This window comes from Bombus terrestris, chromosome 12 (genome assembly GCF_910591885.1).
Source record: "Bombus terrestris chromosome 12, iyBomTerr1.2, whole genome shotgun sequence".
NCBI classification, from domain to species: domain Eukaryota; kingdom Metazoa; phylum Arthropoda; class Insecta; order Hymenoptera; family Apidae; genus Bombus; species Bombus terrestris.
This window is the reverse complement of record NC_063280.1, coordinates 7,240,023-7,264,546: the sequence shown is the minus strand read 5'-3', so window position 1 is coordinate 7,264,546 and position 24,524 is coordinate 7,240,023. Positions and strand designations below refer to the sequence as shown.

The following is a 24,524-nucleotide window of genomic DNA, read 5'->3' as shown; positions in this document are numbered from 1 at the left end:
TTAACAAGGTCAATTTATATTGGAAATTTTACGAAAGGAGAGACTCTTGGGCCTACCTGGATTAATTTGAAACTGATACGATAATATTATAATCTTGAACTTTATAAAATCATGGTATGTAAATGGAAAAAGAAATTGACAAAAAATTCAGCACATCTTTGTGATTTCCATCCAAGTCACAACATTGGACAACAGAATTTAATAATATAAATGAGTAAAAAAATTCTAAAGGAATGTTAACTTAATACAACGTTGGTCCTTAATGAGGTAATATATGGTCTCTTCTTTAGTTACAGTCAATTAAGATGATGAGAAGAAATGGAGGACAGAGGAGTGAAAGTAAAAACAAGATAGGAAACGCAGTTTGTTTGTTTTATACTTATAAAATATTTTAAACGTTAGACTTTGAAATAAATTAAGCTAAATAATAATATAATTTCAGCGTAATATAATAATAAAGAATAAAATAAATAATGACAGAAATGATAACGCAAGATTAACACATCAATATTATAGAAATAATTTATTATTCACAATATAATTTTGCAACAAATGATTTTGAATCAAAAAATGATAATCGCTGTATTTTGACCAAGCATTTGAATGACAAAATCTTTTTACACCCATATATCAAAATATAGGTCTTCCAAGTAACGTACAAGCTCGAGACTAAAGCGAAATAAGTTCATACATTTTTATTGCAACTTTAAGATTTTCCATTACATAAGTTGACAAATTGATTGTCGAAAACTACCAAACGCATCGATTCAAAATTTGGTACTATATTTTAGTATGACCAGTACATACTTATCACAAAGCCTCGATATTGTACGATAATTTTAACTAAAATTATAAACGATTTAGGAGAAATGGACTTCTTCGTGCCTTCTACTAATTTGCAACCTAAAAACTAGACATATTGTATTGTATAATATTTTTTAACATATAAAGCGAAATATGAAAAGAACTCGTGCTTTGTTGCGTTTAATAGATGCTTTGTTTATGAAGCCTCGGAGAAAACTTGTTCGAAATTCGTCTATTTTGTCCTAAATATCGTTCGGGATCTTGTCATGCGAAAACATTTTTACCACAATGCTCAACTCGACTGGATTGGTGCGTTCACTTTTGCTCGGTCAGTCTACCTTGAATATAACCTCGAAAATTCGACTACGAAAACAATGACTTCTTCAGGGGCGAATGTTGAATCACGCAACAAGTAATAACAGATACGGAGCGGGGTGAACTGTAACTAAATGAGCAGATACGATCAGTCGGTAATCGCGTATCTTTGCTATAACTCGAAAAGTTACCGGTTTCCTAATCGTACTTGGAATTCTATAAAATTCCCGTCAGACGAGTGCACACCAAGTGAACGCGCACGCAACTCCGTCAGAACGTTTCGCTCCTCTTCTGCGATCGTAGGTCTCATTCTTTGGTTTTGCCACCGCGATTATTATGCTCGAATTTATTTCATTTAAGTTAGTCTATGGTATATACTAATTTCTTTGTTGTAGATACTCTTCATCTTTTCTTGTCGCTTTTAAATATTATTAATAAACTCAAATTGTGAAAGACGGTTCTTAAGCGGTACGTGTCGAGGACTTTTTGTGCCAATCAGCTCCTGTGATATACTAGGTATGTATTAGAGCACGATATAATATCGAATTAAGACGAAAGATGTGCATTGAGATTTATGTTTTGTAAATTATGGAGAATAATTGATAATATATAACAAATAAAAATCAATCGGGAAATTTGGAACATTACGAAATAATTGGTTGGATCGTATAAATTGCATTGATTTAATATGAGAATAAGTATCAGCCTTTTACAATCGAAGGATTTGAGAGGAAGAAAGATATAGGGTTTAAATTCAAAATTATAAAAGTTTATTATTGGTATTAGTTGATTATAAATTTACAGTTCAAATTTATAGCGTGAATTTATAAAGTTTCAAAAACTGATCGATCCTGAGCTTGTTTTTATTGTTTTATTCAAATTATTCATATAATTCAAATACAAGTGAAGCGGGCCCCTTAACACAGCAACCTTCAGTTACCAAGAAAATGTAGGTGTCTTTGACAAAATCGATATTGTTTTTCATTGAGATTGAAATACGACTGTGCATTTATTATTTCATTCTCATCGTATAATTTTATTTATAATGTTAAGGAAACAAGTTTATATAGTATGGAAATTTTTATTTCTTAAAAGATACAATTCTTTTAATTTTATCGATAATACGATTATTCGTTTCCATTGGTTCTGTCCTATACAATGCCAATAGAGTGATTTTAGCAACTTTTTAAATGGACGATACATTGATCAACAATTATACAACGCTTGTTTTATTAAGAAAAACCGATAGTACGATTCACTTATTCGATCTTATCAAGCGAGACTAATCTAATGAATTGCATCGTGTAACATTCCACATATATTGGCTGGATGAAATTTTGCAAAACGTCTAAGTCGAAAGAAAAGTACCTGAGGTAATACTCAAATGGCCTCAATATTATTGCGTAGGTTGAACTTTTAAAAGCGTTTGCGACCAGTAGAAACCAAAGTAGTAAAGTGTTTACGATAATTGAGAATTGATGCTGCGGTCTTACCCACAGGGAATTGCTTTTTGTTTTTGCGTCACGACAAGCACGGTTACAAAAGGATGATAAAACAGCATTAGGAATAAAAGTAAAGAAATTATTTACTCGTCAAAGTGGATGACACTGGATGTAAGACTGCGTTCTTTCCAATAAAATATTCTGATATTTCGCAAGCATCAGCGGAGCATTAAAGCTAAAATTACATCGAACCAAAAGAAAATTCTATCGATTCAAACTCCTTATTACCGAGCATAATCAAACTTCGACTAATTACAAATAAAATCTACGTAAGAATTGTAATTAAAGATCTGATATAATTTTAATAATTAGACCGATACTGCACTGTGAAGGACATCAACCGATAAAATTACCGCGTATAAACGATACGATTATATGGTTCATACATAAATTCAAGAAAATTCACGCGTGATATTCCAAGATTTTCTCCCGGAGTAATAAAAAAAACTCGAGTAAATAATAATAAGAAATGCTTTGCCAAAAATTGCAACGAAAGTTTTTCATTAGGTAAAACAAAGAAGGAGGTCATTTTCACTGTTACTTTTATTCCAATGCATCCTTTTGACCGTAGTAACTTGAACCTGTATTCTATAAACGATATAAATATCAAATAGGTTCCATGAAATATATAGACAAACCACTATCTATTTATTAAGAAGTGAAATACACGAAGGACTTGACTTTATCTCGGTGTACCAATCCAAGGTTATTAATGTAATGTCTTTTCCAAATATTTTACTTGATAGAACATATTTAAAGATGTCAGTATATGTCAGTTAAACGTATTAACACATCAAGCAGTAGCGCGTTAGATAATACCACAGGTTTTCACTAATAAAAACCAGTTCATGAATACGTACTTGACGTTATTTGCCAGACAAATTAAAAAATATGCTACTATCTTAGAAAGCAAAGCGTTTACAGTAAGACGCAAATTAAATCGGTTTGGTGCAACGTAAGATCGTTAAATAAAAAAACGATTACAAAAAAAGGAAACAGTAATGAAAAAAAAGAAGGCGATTGACGATTATAAATGACAATTACACAAGAGAAAATATGTTTCGATATTCGCAGTAAAAAATTAAAAGAACTGCAACGATTAATTTATTAATTTTGAAAATGTACCGTCCCGATAAAGTTCTGTTTATGGAACACGGGGTGTATGCGTCGATAATTGCTCAATTACAATCTTTAACGCGAACATCGTCGATAATGGTGAAATAAGAAATTATCGCAAGAAACTAATTATGGTTAAATAAGAAATTGCTTGCTATAAAAAAGATGACAGTAATGAAGAAGAAACTGACAATAAATGATTATAAATTAAAATTGCACGAGAAAAAGCATCTAGCTAACGGAAATTGCTCAATTCTACTTGCTATTCGACGAATCGTTTAAATTCTACGGTGCAAAGAGTAAAATGTTTTCTCTGTTTTCGCTGTAAATCGACAATTAATAGGAATCAATTCCTTAATTCATATCTGCTAATTTAATACCCGAAAGTTTAGCAGGATTTAACAAATTTAACGAATTGGAAAAGGAAAAAGGATATAATGGAGGAAGACCTCAAATTAATGTGCTATATACGGTGCATATGATTCAATAACCGGTTTCGAAGCTGAAGGTTTGCTTTGTAAATTATCTCGCGTATTTAAAACGTACCACAGTCATAACGTAAAATACGGTTAGAGCTTTAATGAAAATTTCATTACAAATATTTGCCAAGGATTGCACATTCTGATCATTGAAGAGTCGATCACAGTTGTGATATACTATGGAAAATTATTATGCTAACGGAGGAACTTGCGCGTTTCTAATTTCGATTACAATTAACGAAAATGGTCGCGTCTTAAATCAGACGATGAAAAGTTCGACGATTTTTCGATTACGTTACGGCATAAAATAATAGAATAATACACGGTACACGAAATCAAAAAGCAGATCGAGACGTCTTTGTTGTTCTCATCGATATTCAACGCACGAACAGTAGCAAGCAAGATTCCAGAGAAATGCTCGCAACACGTTGCGAATATATAACAATGTTCGTGAATTGCTAATAATAATGTGAAGAGATGGCTGGTCTATAGCGTGTCTATGCCGTTTCATGAATAATAATAGCACGTGCTTTACATATCCTTGTTTCGAAAGTGATGCATCTCGAAAGCATTAATTTTTCGAAGAGAGAAAAAGATAAAGAACCATTTCTCAACGTAACAAGCAACAGTACGTTAGTTAATTAGTCGACTTTATCAACAGGAAGGCTAATGTTCGTCAAATATCTTGCTTGTGTATCGTGTACAAGGATTTTATAATATTTAGCCCATCACTCGAAAAGATGGTAATTTCCATGAATGTTTCACTTGGATGGAACTTTCACAGTCAGCGATCTCGTTAAGAAATTATAGCGGCAATTTAAAAATTAAAAAATTGAAAAAACCACGCGTTTCTCGTTTTGCAAACTGAATACCATGTCGTTTAAAATATCATCGATTTAATCCGTGTGCTAATTTTACCGATAATAACTCGTGTAAATTCTTATTCTCGCTGGAATAAGCAAGATTGAATGCGATCGAATGAATTATGGATTTCCGATGATTCCAAGATTTTTAAATGTTACATATCGATGTATGAAAATCCGACTAAAATAGTCAGCATCGTAAAAATTATAGAAAGAATTTCTTTTTTAGACGAATGCATGGGAAAATTTACATCTCCATTAATTCCAATTATTTAATAAGTTGAATAAAATTTGCAAATATTATTGAAACGTAGGTGGATATATTATCGTGTGCAAATTATTAATAGAGAAAATTGTATGGTTTCCTTGTAAAATAACAGGAATGAGACGCGGAGAACACGTCGAAAAATATGTCAATTTGTAGCAATCAGTGTTATAACTATATATGGAACAATCGTCGATTTGTCGAAAATGCAAAAATATACAAATTTAATTGCGCCAATCGAGCGATATCAGGCTCGAAATGATTAAATGAATAATAACATTGAGATTATTGATTGGATTTGATCGTTGATATGCGTAATGAAACGCAAAGGAAATCGCAATGATTAAACAAAGGCAACGAAGCAGATTAACATACAAGTCGTGTATTTTTAACTAAACTATTCTAATTTTATTCGAACCTAGTCGAATTGTACTAAATACTATTACAAATTACTTTCTATATAATATCATTTAAATAATTAGAAATATCATTACCTAGATAAATTTCTATAAACGATCGCTTTATTTTGCATTTGAATAATGGTTCATGAGGGACACGGGGAGAATTTTCTTCACGGCGAGATTCTTCTCGTAAATGCTATTTCCATAATCTTCGGGCTCATTTACTTTCAAAGCTTTCAAGGCGTTAAGGAGCTATTAACGTATAAAAAACAATCTTTCTTTAACGTAATATCGAAGCACAAGAACGACTCTTTTACATTTTCCTTAAATTTAAGAAACAAATTTTAACGGTGGAAAAATACGATTTGCTCGAAAATAACTCGAGGAACACAACGGTGTTATATAACGAATCTTACGTATGTTCAAGTGAATATCGAATGAAGATGAGAAGAGCATCTAGAATACGTCTCGGTGAAAAGAAAATCTCATCCATAAATTTACTCGAAAATAGACTCTCTCCTTCTCGCTCTATCTCGAAAGATATTTTCGACAATAACAAGACGAGGAAAATATAAAATAAAAATATTTATACGAGCGCAGCTATCTTTTATAAACACGTCCAACCACTTCTTTTTGTATCGTTTTATTGTCATCTTTTTGTTCAGCATTCCCTGAAATATGGCATCAGACGTAGCATCGGTGTCTGCCTGGTTCCAAGGTCGAAACGTGTTCGTCACAGGTGGTTCTGGGTTTATGGGAAAGGTCCTAATTTACAAACTGTTATTGAGCTGCCATGACCTTGGAAACATTTACGTCTTGGTGAGGAAGAAGAAAGATGTAGATCCACAATCACGGTTGAAGCTCATGATGCAGGTATGATGTAGTGTGAATTATTCTAAGAAATTATCGTAACTCATGGCGGATTTAAATAACTTCTACGAGCATGATTTAGATCAGAAACGAAACGACATTTCTTTTCTGAAAGATGCGTAGATTTGCCAGTTGAAAGTTTCACGGGCTAACGTTAAGATGTTTTGTACATATGCTGTTTGAGAAATTGATGAGACGTTAGAGATTTTGAGCTTATCTCTGTCCTTTCTTTTCATTAGACTTTCAGTTACCAATACAGCAACATCGAACTGTTTTACCGTTTAAGAAGGGAGTAGAATGTTAAAGACTTCGTCGTTGATACCACACATGTATTCAATCGGAATCTGGTATTTGGAATCTTAGATAAATCGATTTCAATTTAATACGTGTGCTTGTTTACTGGGAATGTTTTATTGCTTCACGTCATCGTTTTTTTTTAACCTCCTTTTGACGACATTAATCTACAGCTGCAGATAATAGATTCTGCGAAAAAATAAAAGATTGAAAAAGTTATTTAATTCTAACGACTTATAAAATCTATTTGCTTCTGTTGTTCTTTATGACACCCTTTGTTGTGATATGTGCAACGTATATCACACGTAGATGGTTGCCGCGCAGCATGACTAATGTTACCAGCAACACGAGGTAGGAAGAAAACGTATATACCTATCGTTCACGTTGTAGGCCATTGGATTGTAATCATTCATCGATTATAAGGCACCGCAATCGATTCAAAGGTTATTTTGCAGATTATTGTTTTACAATATTTTTATGGTATATAAATTTATTTGAGGTCTTTTTTTTTCCAATATAATTAATAGTTTGCGTTATTTTTCGTGTCATAAAATTGACTATTTGATTAACAGTACTATTCACCGAAGATTTCTTTAGAGGTAGCGACTGTAAATAACCATATTAAAAATGTCATGAATCTAGTGGAGAAGTAATAAAATATTATGTAACAAAGGTACAAAAATTGTCAATTTATATTGGTAATTCGATAAGTGACGCTTCTAGTACGTGTCAACGAAAATGAAATGTACGGTTGAATTTATGGTATGTGATAATTTCAGTGTATACGTTTTGCACGTGTTCTAGAAAACCAGTAGAAATAAATACATTCATGGTAAGAAAAACGTAAATGCATTTATAGGTAAACCATTAAACAGCACTTTTACATAGTAAATAATTTTTTTTCTCGTTCACGATCTAATCTTTATTTATATCTCTTCTTAATGTATTCAACGAATAAAAAGAATTGAGTATTGTAATAATTGTTTATTCACATTTGATAATCTTGATCATGTATGTATTATGAAATATTTCCAATATTTTTTTATATATTATCAATTTATTGTATTCATGTTACAATTTATAATTATAGATCAATTTTCGATCGATTTTTTAGGAAATTCCACTTAAAATGATTGAAGAAAAACATCCTGAGAGATTGGAAAAGATTATATTAATACCAGGTGATACAACTTGTAAAGATCTTGCCTTATCGACCGCCGATAAACAGAGACTAATGGATGAAGTCTCTGTTGTCTTCCACATGGCAGCAAACGTCAAGTTTGACTTAACGCTTAAAGAAGCGGTAACGATAAATACTTTTGGTACCAAAAATGTTACAAATCTTGTGAAACAGGTAAATACTTATTCATTTTAATATATTGTCATGAATATTTAAAATTTCTTACTTTTATGCTATGTATTATAATAGAATCATTACATGTTATAATTATAATAAAATTTGTTTCACTACCTTTTTGATTCGTAATAAGGGAAATTTAAAGATACATTATTCATAGCTGCCTCATTTAAAATCCTTCATTCACGTTTCTACTTCGTACTGTCACTGCAATGAGCCTGTACTTGAAGAAAAATATTACCCGTGCAATATGGACCCCAATGAGGTCATAGAAATGGTAAATACTAGACCAGATGACTTTCTGGAATTAATGACACCGACAGTGCTACGAGGATTACCGAACACCTACTCCTTTAGCAAGGCACTCGCTGAAGATTTGGTGCAGAAATGTGGCGTGCCTGCAGGGATTGCAAGACCTTCGATAGGTAAATGCGCAATTTTGATGACGTGTACTATTATATGTTAAATATACTGAATTTTGGAACGGTTCTCCCATAAAAAAAATGGAGAACACGACTTACTGTATTCTTCCCCTATGATCGTCATATGATTTCGAAATAAATATGTTTATAATATAATGCATATGCCTAGTACGTTATAGATTTAATTATTATGTAAATTTTAATTCAACGTCAATTTAATTTTAGTGGTTGCATCATGGAAAGAACCAAAACCTGGTTGGGTAGATAATTTGAATGGACCAACAGGTTTAATGGTAGCTGCTGGAAAAGGTGTACTTCGATCGGTGCTTTGTAACTACGAGTATAAAATGAACATAATTCCCTGTGACATGGCAATTAATGCGATTATCGTACTAGCATGGAAAGTAGGGAAAGAAAACACTAAGAAACCACTATTTATGAACGTTACCGATGGTATTGAAAACTCAATTTCTTGGGGTTGGGCTGTAGATACTGGCAAGAAATATACCACAATGTATCCCTTTACAGGTTAGTGAGGGAGGAATAATATACTGTTTGAATTAATCTATCCACTTCTAACTAAAATGTACTTTATTATTCGCTTATTTTATTCAATAGTATCTGTTTTGTATTTATACGGTATGGAATAAAAGAATAAAATGAATAACTTAGAAATTTTGTTTCAGGTGTGCTGTGGTATCCAGGTGGAAGTCTCACTACATTAAAGTGGTTTCACTGGTTGCGTGTGATCTTATTTCATTATATACCTGCACTTTTCATAGATATTTTAGTTCTTCTAACTGGAAACAAACCGTTTTTAATAAAAGTGCATAACAGAATTAATCTTGGTCTTAAACTGATACAATATTATACTACCAAACAATGGAACTTTCCGTAATTACGTTTTATTATAAAATAATATAATAATAATACGATAATAAGATACAAATGACTAAAAATTTCGTTTTCTCCTTTCAGGAACGACCGTATGAAAGAATTACATTCTGAAATGAATTCCTCCGACAAAGAAGAGTTCTTTATGGATACAACAGAAATAGATTGGGATGAATACATGTCAATCTATATATTAGGCACCAGACAATATTGTTTGAAAGACGATTTTTCTACTATGCCTCGTGCACGAAAAGTTCTTAGGTATTTGTATTTCGCCGATTGGTTCATTAAAATTGGCCTCGCGATTTTCTTCGCGTGGTTTATATATTTGTGGATATACTCGTTTGAAGAACGAACTGCGGCCGTCTTTGAGGTTAACGAGATCTAGATTTCCCGAGATTTAAATATTCTAAAGTAAATTCAAATTGATCACCCAATAAGGCAATATTTGTTTATTTTTATTTCTCTTTGTTGATGAAATAGAAAACATTTACAAATATTTCTAGGATGAAATATTTAATTAAGGTGTAGGCGAAAATTTAGGCGAAAAAAATTGTATATAGGATAAAAATATGTTGCCTTTTTATAACTTTTGAAAGTGTTTGAAAATATAATATTAAAATGAAGCTTCTATTTTGTAATTTCTGTATTTAAGAATGTATTATCCACTTCTACCAACATTTCAGGCATTATCAAGTCCATAATCGGCTCGATAAAGTCTGCTACATTGTTACACCCGTTATATAAGAATCGAAATTACCTGACTAGCCTATAAAGTTATATAAGAATGACCATTGAAATTATCGATACGAACAAAGACTCTGTACAAATGTCAGAAAAAATATAAATTTTCTACTGACAGATTTATAAGAATATTCATAGAATTCATAAAATATTCAAATGTAAAATATATTGTAGATTTATTTACTACTCTTATTTGGCATCAAAAATAGCATAAATATTCAATGAAATGTTAACCCGTAAACTGAGGAAAATGAGTTAACACATCATTCGAATTGCTAATATTTTTAACGAAAAATATTCTTACTTAAGAGTCTTCCATCCGTTTTAAATAATTTACCTACATTAATGAAATCAAAATTCTGACTATATAAGTTCTTAATTAAAGGGAAGCATAGTCAACAGGTTAGAAATGAATTAAACAAGTAATCGTAGAAAGAATAACGCTGAAATAAAATTGATTACCCTAATGTCATTTTTAACTAGACCTAACCTTGAATGTAGAGAAATAAGTTCAATAAAAATAACGACTAATACAAATACCAGTCAATGGGTGTGAATAATGCGACGCTATTTTTGTGATGCATCTTGAATCAACTGATGACAATGACTACCTTCAGGCGAGAACGAAGACTAAACCAAAAATGACGAAGCACATTGCGAACACGGTAATACCCCAAAGATGTCGAAACATGACACTGTAGCACTCGTCCTCTTTCATTCTCACTCGTGCATGTGCGTTCCTTCTTCTCCCTCCTCTCCCAACATTACCATTTTCACTTTTACTTTTGCGGTACAGCCCTCACTCTTCAGCCATCGCTACAGGTGTGCTGGCACGTTTCTTTTTGAATAAAGATTGCTCGTGCACGCACGCTTTCGCTCCGCGTCATTCCTCATGATCGCACTTTTACTTTTTGTTACTACGTCTTTCGTACCTCCTTTTCGTATTTAAAAACTTCTCTTTTCTTAAATTTTGTCATTTTTAACATTAAGAGAAAAACAGTTAACATTTTATTATTTATATATGGTAATATTCTTCATTTCTTTCTATTCTTCTTTATATTAAACAAGTCATCTTAAATATTAACGAGTAAACAAATGCTAAGTAGGTTATACTTAAAAAAGTAATCTGTTAAGTCACCTTTTTTAAAAATGTTGCTTCGCTTAAATTCTGTCAGTCTTAACAGTGAGAAAAACAACGGTAATTATTTGATCATTCATATAGTGTTAGGTTAATTGTAATTCAAGCAATATGATGACAATAGATAAATATACCTTGCCATGTTGCCGTCAATAGAAGTAAACGATAATATTTATAAAACCACCTGAATATTTTTAATAATTGTAAAAACAAACTAAGATAATTCTATTGTAGGGCTATGTCTGCATTAGTTATAATCAAACGCTCGCATCAAACAAATATTAAGTTCTTCTTCTGCTAATAACAAAATCGTTCTGCAGTCACGTCACCAAATACGCGAACGTCCGTAGAAACGAATGCCTTTTCGTAAGCGGTAAAATTGACGCGCGATAAATTATTACTAGAACGTGTATAACCTTAAATAATTAATATAACCCCAAAAATTTCAGAGATTTCGCAATAATTGTGATACCGCTATAAGTAATGTAATAATGATATATACATAACTGTCCCTCATTTCTCGCTTGAGGTCAACCTGTCTCGAACAATTATGTAAGAAATTCTTCATTTCTTGCTACTTGTAAATGGTCCATTATAATGTTGAATCAACATTTTAGCTTTTGCATGAAAAAGCTAATTAAGCACTGGCTTATTATAATACTTCAATTAATGTGTTTCGCATTTATAAATCAAATTTAGTTAAAAATTCAAAGCATTTGCTTTGTACAATAAATGTAAGAAGAGCTGTGTAAGAAATCATTCCGTATACTTTTCGAGGTTATGCGAAATTACGGACAACAATCTTAATTAAATTTAACATATTCTCAATAGGTTGGTTAAGAAAGTAAAATTGCATCAATTAACAGAGGTCGACATTATTTGGTCGACAATCTAATTATTGGTTAAGATTTGTGAATGGTAATCACAATATTTATGAGAAAACTAAAATATGAATATTCTTTATTAATAAGAATATTTTTTCTTATTAATTAAGGATAAGATATAAGTATTAATAAAGGATAGGATATTTATTAATAAAAACATGGCTTTCTCAGAATTTAAATTCCCAAATATTTCTGCCCGCAAATTTAACCATTTAACGAATATTTTTTATTACTATAATTTTAACGTTCGTCCTATAGCATAGTAAATTTTGTAAAATATTATAAACAAGCACTTCAAACAGAAAAAACTTTAAGAGATGAAAAATGAGGTGTAACAAATTGTCTTTTCTTCTTTTAATTCAATGTGACAGATTAATAACTTATTTATGGATTTGTGTCAAGTATACGATTAAATATACTTGTGAAGCGAGCAAATATACGAAAAGAATTGTAATTAAAAATTAGAGGGTCGAAAAATTAGAATCTTTAATCGATATAATTAAGGAAAACGGGTAGCGAAAACTTTCTTCTTGTTATTTATAGATAACTCTCATTTGCCATGAATGAAGTTCCGGTTGCCACTCGTTATTCTGGTTCTCAAAGAATTTCGAAATATCCTCGACATACACAGGAATTAGATTCCTTCTGCTTCGATAAAATCACGACTGTTTCCACTTCTAACGAGACATATTGAACTTTAACAACAGATCGAATATCGAGGATAAATTCACATTACAAAACATCATATAAACGAAATATCACAATTAAAGTTAACATGAAAGACACGAAGAAAACTGATCACTGTTTAAATTATTCTACTGTAATCATACAAAATTTTCGAGATGATCTGTGATAAAAATGTAGTAGAATAATAACAATGAGCAACAACGTGACAACTATATTCTGAAAACTAAAAATAAACTATATTTAAACTATCATCTTAAATCTATATTCCAAGGACTTTTCTGCGAATATAATTTACTTTGCTTATTTCAATTCTTTAAAGGATACGGTCATAATAAATTGAAATATACGTACAAAACTTTGTTTAGTTAAAAACTCAATTAGTAGATATCCTAAATAAAGCATTCAGCACGAGTCATATACTTTCTCATAGTAGCTTTTTTTTAATATATATAAATCAACAAAAGCGTGCATGCAATATATCCCTGTGTTGCAAATTACATGTGACTAATATCAAGTTAAACAACTGAAGAAGCAGAGGTTCCAGTGTAAGCTCATTTCACGAGTTACGTAAGAGCTTGTAAAGGCAATTTGACGAGACTCGACGCACGTACATAGCTATACAAAATATACAAAAATCCATTTTCCCTCCTGTTTGCTACATTAACGTACAATCCGTATAATATAACATAATCGAGGTTCTTCTTGAAAAAGAAGGACCTATAAGTAATCACACATGTATATATAGACTAAAGTATACAGGTTGCCCCACAGAAATTTTGTCAATATGTTTTGTACATATAAGAATAAAGCGTCATGTAACAGGTGAAGTTTACAGGTGCTTCACTAGAAAGTTACCACAAAAATATGAGATATGGCATGTATAGATAGATGTCAATACGCATCTCTCGGTTTAACACAGGACAAAACAAGATACATAGTGTTCATTGTACATACTGATATGTGCAAAATGCTTACATACTTTTACCTATCCATAGAAAGCACTGGCAAAACTCGTATACTAAACCACAAGATACTCCGTATAATATACATAATTTAGAATATAGTTTACTTAGTCACGAACATTATAAATATTTATATCAGTAAGTACGTAGATAATCAGTGTATTTTCTAATCTAATAGTTGTATTAACAGAACCGATTACACATTAAACGAACTCTCGTAACGCAATTCGCTCAATTCTTCGTGTCATCTTATCTCAAAAAGTTTTTCGATCTAGTTCTTTCAATCTGTATCTCACATTCATAAAATGCTTCTACAGATCCGACCGTATGCTAAAACATAGAACAACGTGTTCAATCCATATTTCACATTCATAAAATAATTTTCAACGATTAAACTGTCTGATAAAATGTAATAAAGGAAAAAAAACGAACAATTACGTGATTCGAAGTTGGATAATATCGAGCTTCTCTTGTAAATAAAGGTGGGGAGAGGCAAAGAAAACCGAATGTGGGGCTGCATCGATGATCGTCCAAGGAAATATTGGGCCAACGTTATGCCTTCTCAGTTTATACCGAGCTCGCCGTTCAGGTAACACCTATCGACTGGAGCCGGTCACTCTTCAAGTCTCGTTTCGTTTCGTTCCGTTCTCCAATTGTTCACTCGTATTCGACAAAGAATTCGGATAAAGGCGAATTTTCTTGCATTTCTGTAAGTAAGTGCTTAACATTGTAACCAATGGCTTTCTTCTTTCTTCCTTTTTGCTTTGCTTGTTCCTTTCGAATGATACACTCGCATAATATATTTTGACAGTGAGTCGTCGCGTGAGAGAATAACTCTTGAGAGCTACATTTATTATTACACGCAAAGGTATTGTCTTATTATCATGATACCCCTTCGAATGATAAAACGACGTAAAGAAGCTTCGATTTCGCTTATCGTACATCCTACACATAATTACTCAATATAATTTACACAAAGAATTAGTGGAGTATGATACCGGCGTTTAAATTGGCAAGTTACATTTATATTTTCAAAATTATTCATTCCTTTTGCGTAACGGTGTATTTCGTAATAAGACGAATTCGTGTTAGAAATAAATCTCTGTTTTCTGAAAATGGACGTTGAGTAAGTAGAAATAGGTACACACGATGATATATAATTGATATGATATCTAATTGATCAATGTCTGACATATAATGTAAATTAAAAAAAAAAAAAAAAAAAAAAAAAAAAATGTAATCGTAAATTCTAAAAACTAACGAATGCCAAACTTTCTAAGTGAAGCAATACTTGAACGTAATAGTGACCGAGATTTTATAACGTGGAACATAGTGATTCAACGTATACGTGTATCGTAGAACTTCAAAGTTACAAACAAATTTATGATCTGTACACTGACTATAAAAAGTTATGTATTTAAGATACAGAATATTCGGTTCTAATCTACCGTTAAATGTTATACACTTGAATAGTCTTGTCAGTATTAAGCGCCGAACAGAGCAACATACCAAATGTGGAATACTGGAAATGCGTGGATATAAAATAGTGGTTGAAACGTTACAGTTAATTTTGATATGAAATGTTACTTTTAGACTAATGCATTTTTCTGCATTGCCTAATATTGTGTATTAAGTACTTATCTTAGTATGATTAAATAATTACCAGTACTATCAGCAGTATTCGATATCAATGTTAAGTACATACATCGACTTGGCTGTTGAATATTTCATAAATACCGAATATTGAACGTCGAACATTAAGTATACAATGTGAAATGTCTCGTAAGTATCACAGAGTAAATATCCAATATGATGTGTCGAGATGTGTCGACACGTGTCGAGCAAGGATTACTGAGAATCTCTAACGTGTATTGAGTATCAAATATTACCTAAGTCCCGGCAATGAGTGTCAAACATCGAGTACCCGAGAATATTGAACGTTAAGTACTTATTAATCGGCAAACACTGAGCGTTGATTAGCGAGTACGAAACGACGAATGCTAGAAATGCTGGAAAAACGACTAAATATGAAATTAGTATCTTTTCAATTATCAATGAACTGCGGGTTTTTACTTAGATTTCTACTTTTATAAACCTGATTAGACGAAATCTAAGTAGAAATACCTCACCCAACAATTATTATACACTTGGGACATTCTGTATATTTTTAGATTTCCCATAGACGCATAAAAATCCGCGGTCTCGTTAATAAATAACAAATATTAATTTCCTATGATCAACACGGAATGTCCAGTATCTACGAAAGGTATGAGAATTTGAAAGGCGCGTGAAACTATGAATAGGAATGACAAATCAATGGAATGATTTAGGAATTTACATTTCGATACACATTATATCGCGATACACCTCAAGGTAGCAGAAAATTCAAATGACGCGAGCTTTTACGTATTTTCTGATCGATGCTATTTTGTCGATTACGTAACGATCAATGTCGTTTTGAAAATTGAAGAACAGAAACTTTTCATTATAAAATTCCATTATAAAACGTTTGTTAAGAGCGACGAAACAGAAGCTGATATTCTCAACAGAGAAAGAAAGAAGAAAAGAATTCTCAACAGAGAAAGCGACGCGTTTACCATTCCTCTTATTGCCAAGGTTCTTTTTTCTAAAGTAATCAAACTTCATACGTTTCAGTTTCTTTGTCAATACGTTGTTGCGTCTCTGCATCGTCGTAAAAGTTATTGCAACATCGCCTTCCAAAGATTCTGCAAACACAATTTTCTTTCTTTTATAAAACCTTCATCTACATAGGATTCGTTACACTCGTTGCTTTAAACATTAACCCGGGTGTCATAATTAATAGCCGCTAAGCACAAACGTAGATAACATTGAAGGGACAGAAGCAAAACTTTCAACGTAATTTATTCGATTTTGTCCTGTGGATATTTTCTTTTGCGGAAGATCATCCGGTTATGTTTTATATTTTTAAGCTACAGAACCGTGTGCTCTTTTATATAAAAATCGGATTACACGTATATCAACCTAGAAAAACGTATCATTTGCCTAGTCTCATCGCGAACACTCTCCGCTGTGATTGTTTCGTAAGTCGACCTGTGTTTCTGCAATCTACTCTAATTATTCGACACTCATTGTCTTGACATCCCCATTTGATGATCGCGTGCAAACTGTCTGACTCTTTTTGTCATTTGTTTCACGGAAACAGTCACATAACTGAGTTGTTAGGCGCGAAGTTAACATATATTACTGTAATTTTCAATGAGGAATCTCGGTGCGCTACAAGCACGCAGATTTGTTTACGATGTTTTTCCAAATACTGTAATTAATACTTTAACAAATGGCGTGGTTCTTCCTTTTATTACGACTCTATCTAGATTACCATTTTCTAACTAAACAGAAAACAAAAAAATAACTCCAAAAGAATGGAACGTGAAATTACAAAACAAAACTGGGGCCATTACTTCCCTTTCTCTGTATCCTTCGAAATACTGGTTTATTGAAAAATTAAATACCATGATTGTATTACACGTTCCTAATAATTAACGACACAGCTTTGGGCATGCTTTAGAAAGTAGAATTTCGAACTAATACGAATGTACTACAGTTTGGCAACGAATAGGGAAATAAAAAGAAAATACACGTTGTTGGGACAACTTAGTACACATAGTACACATTTTGACAGCCTTCTCCTTAGAAGTAGAACGCCTTCTCCGCTTCCTTCGTGTCATTTGTAATTTACCCTACAATTTTCGTTCCAGTGATACAACTCTTTTTCCCGGTGCATTATTTGTGCATATGTATATGCGATATCTCTGCAACTTCTTGACATAAATCTGACATGGAAATTGTCTTCTACTCGTAACTTGTTATTTTTCCCTTTTTGTTTAAACGAGCTTTTAGCAAACGAAAAATCGCCGTAATTTTGCAAGACTGGACGATCCCCTCGTAAAATAGGAATTTCCTTGCAAACGAAACTTAATAATTTTGTCTCTCCGTTTCTTTCTTTGCGCATATAGCGAATAAAAGTTTGCCAAAATTGGAAACTTTAGTTAAATACAAGACGATGGCAGAATCAAAGACGGAGGACATCCCCGATAGAATAGCGGAAACATTCGAAGGGCAGAACATTCTAATCACCGGTGGGACTGGTTTTCTTGGCAAAGTCGTCATCGAAAAATTACTCAGATGTGTACAAAACACGAAACAAATTTACATGTTGATCAGAACGAAGAAGGAAAAGGATCCGAAACATCGTTTGGAGGAAATCTTCAATTCGCCGGTAAGATATCTCTTTTGTCGCGTAAGATATAATTAACTTGTGCTCGTGGATCGTGAATTCTTAATTTGAGTTGGTTAATTAAATTCCTTAATGGTATAAATAAAATCGACATTGTCGTACGAGCATTCTATATCCAAATCTAAGTTTTCAAACAGAGTCAATACCAGCGAACATATAGAATTCTAGATTGACATTCAACAAAAATATCTTACACCGAAATGTATCTAAACGATGCAGACGATATTGCACAAGTACGAAGAACAAGTAATTAAACCACATGTGTATACGTAAACAGGTTTCTCGTAACCCGTTTTCTACGTAAGAGAATTCTTCCTGACCTAATTTTCTGGCTAGTGATATTTAGTCCACCGTTGCCATACTCTTCAAAAGATATTTAAAAATCTACAAATGCAAGTCCTGCTAAAATTGCATGGAAACTCATTTTCATCCCAGTTTCCTCAGAAACTGTTACAATTGTTGCGTTAGGAATATATACATTTTACTGTTTTTAATTTATATTTCAAACACAAACACGTAGAGAAAATTTAATTAGTTAAGCGTTACGTATCGCCTGTGCAGTAAAGATAGACTTAGATGTGTGCAATTTGATTAAAGAAGTTGTTTTCACTGCTGGAAAAGGAAGACAATTTTTTTAGGCACGATTGTGTAGGAATATCTAAGGTTTCAACAAATAATAAAATTCCAAGGCATTATAAAATACCCTATGTGTATACTTTTGTCAAATAAGAAAATATTACTTAAACAATGACCTTTCTTAAATACGATGACGAAACAATATCACGTAGTAGACTGCAGACGAAAATTATACACCAGTGAAAAGGCCACGAGAAAGAATCTGATCTGTACAGATGCAAGATGATTGATATTGCGCAAAGAATCGTGTTCTTCACATATTCTTCGAATGAAATTACAGCCATAATTCCTGAAATTATTACATCGTGAATTTTTCTTCGCGTGAAAGAAAGATTTCTTCTTTCACTTATATGAATTACCAAGAGTCAATCGATCACATATTGTGACATGGTTGTAAATAACATAGAAATAAAAGAACGCACGTAATAGTCAGTGAAATATTTTGTGTATAACTTATAATGTCATGTTTGAAAAAAAAAAAAAAAAGAGAAATTACTCGTCATCCGTCGAGTCATCTTCATTTCCTGCGGAGTGGAACATATTTCGAAATTACGTTCATAATGACTGTAACGTGAATCACTGAAATTTCCGTGGATTTGGTTACCAACAACGAAATTCACCACATGTAAGTAAAAGCAAGGCGGTGCGTTTTGTTACGAGACAAAAATCCGAGAAACTAAGTCAAGGCCCTATAACATAGAGAAGAGGATGACAAACGTTATTATTACCATTATTATCAAGTCTCGTGTCCGGTGAAAGTTCTTATTTTTCTTGTACTGGTGTATTATATCATATTTTTCTTGCTACTGGCCTCTGAACCCTTTTCTAACGTTCATATACGCGTACACTCAACATAGGCTGAAAAATTTAGTTGTGTTACCAGTTAGTGAAAAACTGGTTACAGACGAAATTTTTATAGTAGAAGCATATGTAATGAATAGTATTCAAATTTGGAAAAAATTTTCTGACGAACGTTGAATTAATTTTTTACTAACAAGTAGAACAAAGTAAAATAGGACCAAAGAATCCAAGGATCCAAAATGAATCCATTGATATTTTAAGCTTTAAATTTTAAGAGGTCGGTCTTATAAATTGAGCAAAATAATTCATACAAATGTAATTCCACTCTGATTTAGAAATCATTTATTTTAGCTTTTTGAGAAAGTGAAGAGACAAAGGGGTGCAGAGATACTTAAAAAATCAGTAACTGTTATAAGTGGAGATGTATCGTTACCTGGGCTTGGAATTTCCTCAGAAGATAGAAAGATGCTTTGTGAAAAGATAAATATCGTGTACCATGCAGCTGCCACAGTACGGTAACGTGGTGCAAAATGAAGTATATTTGGATTATGTGTAAATAACTTGAAAATAATATTCGATTTAATCATTGAACTGTTACAGATTTGATGAATTGTTGAAGAAAGCAGTATTATTGAACACACGTGGTACAAAGCAAATGTTGGAATTAGCCAAGGAGATGAAACATCTGAAACTGTTTGCTCATATCAGTACAGCATATTGTCATCTTGAAGAAAAGGTATTACAACATATTATACTTATTTATGGTAACATATACTTGGAGTAATATATAATTTTCTTCTAGATTTTAAGAGAGAAACCATATCCACCACCTGCAGACCCTCATAAAATAATCAAATGTGTTGAATGGATGGATGATGATGTAGTTGAAGCTATGACAGATAAAATTTTAGGACACCTTCCCAATACATATGCCTTTACCAAAGCTTTGTCCGAAAGCTTGGTTGAAGAAGCAATGCCACATATTCCAGCAATTATATTAAGGTATAGATAAAAATAATTTTTGCAGAGTATAAAGTATTTTTAATCACGGAAGATTATTTTACCCCCTAGACCAAGTATAGTTATACCTATATGGAAAGAACCAGTGCCAGGATGGACAGACAATATCAACGGTCCGACAGGACTTTTAATTGGTGCTGGTAAAGGCGTTATTCGAACAATGTATTGTAATGACAGTAGTTATGCAGATTATCTTCCTGTTGATATTGCAGTAAATGCAATTCTTGCCAGTTCTTGGAATTTTATATATTGTAAGGACCATGAAAAGAGAGTTTATAATCTTACAAGTAGCAGTGAATTTAAGGTGTATTATCTTTTAATAAAAGTAATTTTGGATAATGATTTATACATGTAGCTAATAATTCAGTTTGTTTCAACATGGAAATTTTAGGTATCATGGGCAGAGATTATTGCCAGAGGTCGAAGAATAACAGAAAAGGTACCTTTGAATGGGGTTGTTTGGTACCCAGGTGGCAGTATGAAAAAATCAAGACTCATGCACAATATATGTGTTCTGCTCTTTCATATGATACCCGCATACCTCATAGATGGCCTTATTTTTCTTGCAGGCTATAAACCAATGTAAGTATACCTAAGTACATCTAAATATTGCAATTATTGAACTACAGATGTTAAATTATTTGCAAATCAAAACACTTTGACCACATTAAAGGACATAAAACTCTTACTATAAACAGTATGTGTCGTGTACAACGCCGAATACAAAAAGGCTTCGAAGTATTCGAGTATTACGCCAACAACCAATGGGACTTCGACAACTCGAATATATTTGAACTAAGGAATAAACTTAATCCTGTGGAATATGAGAAATATCAGCTACACGGGAAAGATATGGATATAGACGCATATTTCGAGACATGTATACGAGCAGCAAGAATTTACATTCTAAATGAACCACCGGAAACTTTGCCAGCTGCTCGAAGACATTTGAGGATGTAAGATCTATTTGCAAAATGATTCTCAGATCCTATCAATTTTAATAATTTTTTATATTTCTGTTACAGCATGTATTGGGTTGACGTGATTACGAAGATACTTTTCTTCGTGTTACTAATCTATATGGTAGCATCCTGGAGTGAAAGTTTCAGAGCACTGTTAATAGGGAGTTGGTTATTTGTTACTCGAACTCTGTCGCACTAATTACTGACATCTAGTTTTTACTACTTTTAGCAATTTAAATTTTTTCTACGACCAAATAAACTATAAATTCCCTTTTTTTGTTTATTGATCCATACCTTTTTTTGAATTAATTAAAACAGTTCATAAAAGACATTGTATTATACAATTATTTTTTGAATAAATGTTTGCAAATAAGGTAACATTTCATTAAATCATTTCATATGCTCTTTTCCAAAGTATTACAAAGGTAAATAAAATGAATAAAATAGAGAATGATATTCTCACTGGAAAGTGATTTTTATTTATATCAAATATTGAAAGAGAATTACTCCCTTAAACAGATTCCTGTACAGGAGGTTCATAGCCTTCTGGTCTGTCAACCTTTGAGCCACTTTCACCCACTTCTTCACTTTTGCTGCCAGCACCATCACCATGAAGTTCTAAGAGTTTGCTCAATTCAAAACGTGGCTTCTTTAATACTTTAACCTGTAGTGTAATAAGTTTCTCATTTATATCTAAATATACTCAAAATATTAAGCTTACAAGAACTGCTTATATACCTTGCGGATATAGACATCGTGTAGTGGATAAATTCCTTGTGAAGCTTTTTCAATATCCTTGGCAGTAGCATCTGGTAAGAGCTTACTAACCACACCCTTTAAATCACTTTTTGTAACGTCATTTGTAATCGTATCTACCATCTTCTGTCTAATTTTCTTGACCTAAACATAAAAATACACATACACATAAGTAACCTTATGCATGAGTAATAACTTCATAATCTATATATATTAAATAAAAATGTTGCAACATCAATATCACTACTCTCTAATCCAAAAGTAATGTGGTAAGTGAATGCTTATTATTATATGCAACTTTGTACAACACAAAAGTGTGTATACCACTTTCATGCACTTTAAGTTGCAAATATTGCAGATAAAACATAATAAGTTTATTTTGTATAAATACTAACTTGTGCATGTTGAGCATAACACGTTTTCCTGGTGCTCAGTTGATCTTTGTTAGTGAAACCAATACAGAAAACTCTAAGAAGATACCCATCAGTGGTTTTCACATCAACATTAGCTTCTATCAAGGTTTGCCATTTCTTAACCATGGACCTCAATTTATCTGTAGTTAAGTCCATACCATGGAAATTGGTTAACACATTACGATGCTGAACATCTTCAGCAATCAACCTGAATTTACGGAAAGATCTTTCGGCATCTCCATCATTTTGCAAATCGGCCAGGGAGACTTCAAATACCCTGTATTTCAAACCTTCAGAGGCAATCTCTGTAAAACAATAAACATAATATTAATAAACAAAACATTATATATTGTACAATATATTTTAAATAAATTTGTAGCAGTAACTAATTTTAATACTATTATTGGAATAATATTATGGTAAGTGTCTGCTTTTCTTTATGCAACATAAAACGCCATATAAAGTATTAATAAAACTTTTATGGAGCTGGAGTTGCAAAATTCTTGTTAACACAAAATATCTTACTTGTTCCTTGTGTTCTGTTGACCAACGTTTTGCCAACATGACGATTGGTAAACATAGATGGTGCCTTAACATCGTACCAATCTTTACGGGTGAAGGGATCAACACTATGAAGAAAGAAGAGTTAGGTTAGGATAGTTGAACTTTTAGGTTAGATATAACAATTCCTTATAATTCAATAATTTTGTGGTACTTGAAAACTTTAACTCATTTAATTTGCTGAATTCATTGAAAGCATCAAATTCAATAAATTTCTATCGATATAACATTATTTAAAAAGAAGTCAATAAAATGAGTAATAAACATTAGAAGTTAAATTTTCAATTATACAATGAAAAATTATATTTACAGCCTTTTAAGGTTATCTTTTATATAAACGAATAAATATTGACAAAATAGTAATATTAAACATGGAATATACGCATACATTTGACTGTTACGTGTAGAAAATCTATTTCAATATCAAGCATCTTTAGCGAAATCAAATAGAAAATTACATTTTTTACATAAGAGATATTTAAAATACATCGAGGAAATATTATAATTTACTTACATCTTCTTTTTAACACCCTTTTTACCTCCTTTCGAGAGCCCCTTGTTTTTACCGACCGCCATGACTAACGTTACACACGAAAAGAACCACGTTCACATTATAACGGAAACTGGCAGAGCGATCTATAAGTTATCAGCGTATACACGAACACTGATTGGTTGTACCAGTTCGCTTTTATTTTGAATAAAACTTTTTAAATAATATTTTACTTGTTATCATATACAATCATTTAAAAATTAAATTCCTAATCATATATATATTTATTATAAATAAATCCTTAATATTAATAAATGGGTATTAAAAATAAATATAAATAAGAATTTTCCAATACTGTTACTTAAACATCAAATTTAATATATTATTATACTAAACTTGAATATACAAAGGTATATGTATGTAACAATAATAAAATCAAATAAAAAATATATTTTACTCTAAAGAAAATAATCCTGTATTTACAAGCTTAAATTGTAAGTTTACTCTAAAGAAAATAATCCTGTATTTACAAGCTTAAATTATAAGTTTATTTATATGTTGTAAGCTTAATATGGATTAATTTAAAAATAAATTGCTATTTCTATAATTTAT

General features: G+C 31.9%; 3 protein-coding genes across 8 annotated transcripts; 2 read left to right on the top strand and 1 right to left on the bottom strand.

Annotated features, from left to right (window-relative positions):
- Positions 1-1,227: 1,227 nt before the first annotated feature.
- Positions 1,228-10,208, top strand: LOC100645650 (putative fatty acyl-CoA reductase CG5065). Its single transcript, XM_003399832.4, has 8 exons — positions 1,228-1,418; positions 1,515-1,635; positions 6,411-6,618; positions 8,024-8,263; positions 8,427-8,691; positions 8,914-9,216; positions 9,375-9,582; positions 9,667-10,208. The coding sequence occupies exons 3-8, from the start codon at positions 6,424-6,426 to the stop codon at positions 9,968-9,970; spliced, it is 1,515 nt and encodes a 504-aa protein (XP_003399880.1). The 5' UTR covers positions 1,228-1,418; positions 1,515-1,635; positions 6,411-6,423; the 3' UTR covers positions 9,971-10,208.
- Positions 10,209-14,321: 4,113 nt separating this feature from the next.
- Positions 14,322-22,070, top strand: LOC100645772 (putative fatty acyl-CoA reductase CG5065). 6 transcript variants are annotated; one of them, XM_048410905.1, is made up of 9 exons: positions 14,322-14,586; positions 17,993-18,255; positions 20,062-20,225; positions 20,311-20,446; positions 20,513-20,712; positions 20,782-20,941; positions 21,122-21,312; positions 21,429-21,686; positions 21,756-22,070. In XM_048410905.1, exons 1-9 carry the CDS (start codon positions 14,520-14,522, stop codon positions 21,889-21,891), a joined length of 1,575 nt encoding a protein of 524 aa, XP_048266862.1. In that variant the 5' UTR covers positions 14,322-14,519; the 3' UTR covers positions 21,892-22,070. The 6 variants fall into 6 exon arrangements, with proteins under 6 accessions (XP_048266862.1, XP_048266861.1, XP_048266863.1 ...); XM_048410904.1 differs by having other exon boundaries at positions 20,782-21,034; XM_003399833.4 differs by having other exon boundaries at positions 14,562-14,706; positions 20,782-21,034.
- Positions 22,071-22,148: 78 nt separating this feature from the next.
- Positions 22,149-24,092, bottom strand: LOC100646005 (40S ribosomal protein S3a). Its single transcript, XM_003399835.4, has 5 exons — positions 23,937-24,092; positions 23,387-23,490; positions 22,844-23,166; positions 22,431-22,592; positions 22,149-22,356 (listed from the first exon to the last, which is right to left on the bottom strand). The coding sequence occupies exons 1-5, from the start codon at positions 23,996-23,998 to the stop codon at positions 22,204-22,206; spliced, it is 804 nt and encodes a 267-aa protein (XP_003399883.1). The 5' UTR covers positions 23,999-24,092; the 3' UTR covers positions 22,149-22,203.
- Between the last annotated feature and the right edge of the window lie 432 nt (positions 24,093-24,524).

Excerpts from the sequence above, each read along its gene's own strand:
- LOC100645772 (XM_048410904.1), top strand. The coding sequence starts at position 14,520 with ATGATCGTCCAAGGAAATATTGGGCCAACGTTATGCCTTCTCAGTTTA. Across the intron at positions 21,035-21,121 it reads CAAGTAGCAGTGAATTTAAG|GTATCATGGGCAGAGATTAT; the intron begins GTGTATTATCTT and ends TGGAAATTTTAG. Across the intron at positions 21,687-21,755 it reads GCTCGAAGACATTTGAGGAT|CATGTATTGGGTTGACGTGA; the intron begins GTAAGATCTATT and ends TTTCTGTTACAG.
- LOC100645650 (XM_003399832.4), top strand. The coding sequence starts at position 6,424 with ATGGCATCAGACGTAGCATCGGTGTCTGCCTGGTTCCAAGGTCGAAAC. Across the intron at positions 6,619-8,023 it reads GGTTGAAGCTCATGATGCAG|GAAATTCCACTTAAAATGAT; the intron begins GTATGATGTAGT and ends TCGATTTTTTAG. Across the intron at positions 9,583-9,666 it reads ACCAAACAATGGAACTTTCC|GAACGACCGTATGAAAGAAT; the intron begins GTAATTACGTTT and ends TTCTCCTTTCAG.
- LOC100646005 (XM_003399835.4), bottom strand. The coding sequence starts at position 23,998 with ATGGCGGTCGGTAAAAACAAGGGGCTCTCGAAAGGAGGTAAAAAGGGT. Across the intron at positions 23,491-23,936 it reads AAGGGTGTTAAAAAGAAGAT|TGTTGATCCCTTCACCCGTA; the intron begins GTAAGTAAATTA and ends CTTTCTTCATAG. Across the intron at positions 23,167-23,386 it reads CAACAGAACACAAGGAACAA|AGATTGCCTCTGAAGGTTTG; the intron begins GTAAGATATTTT and ends ATTGTTTTACAG.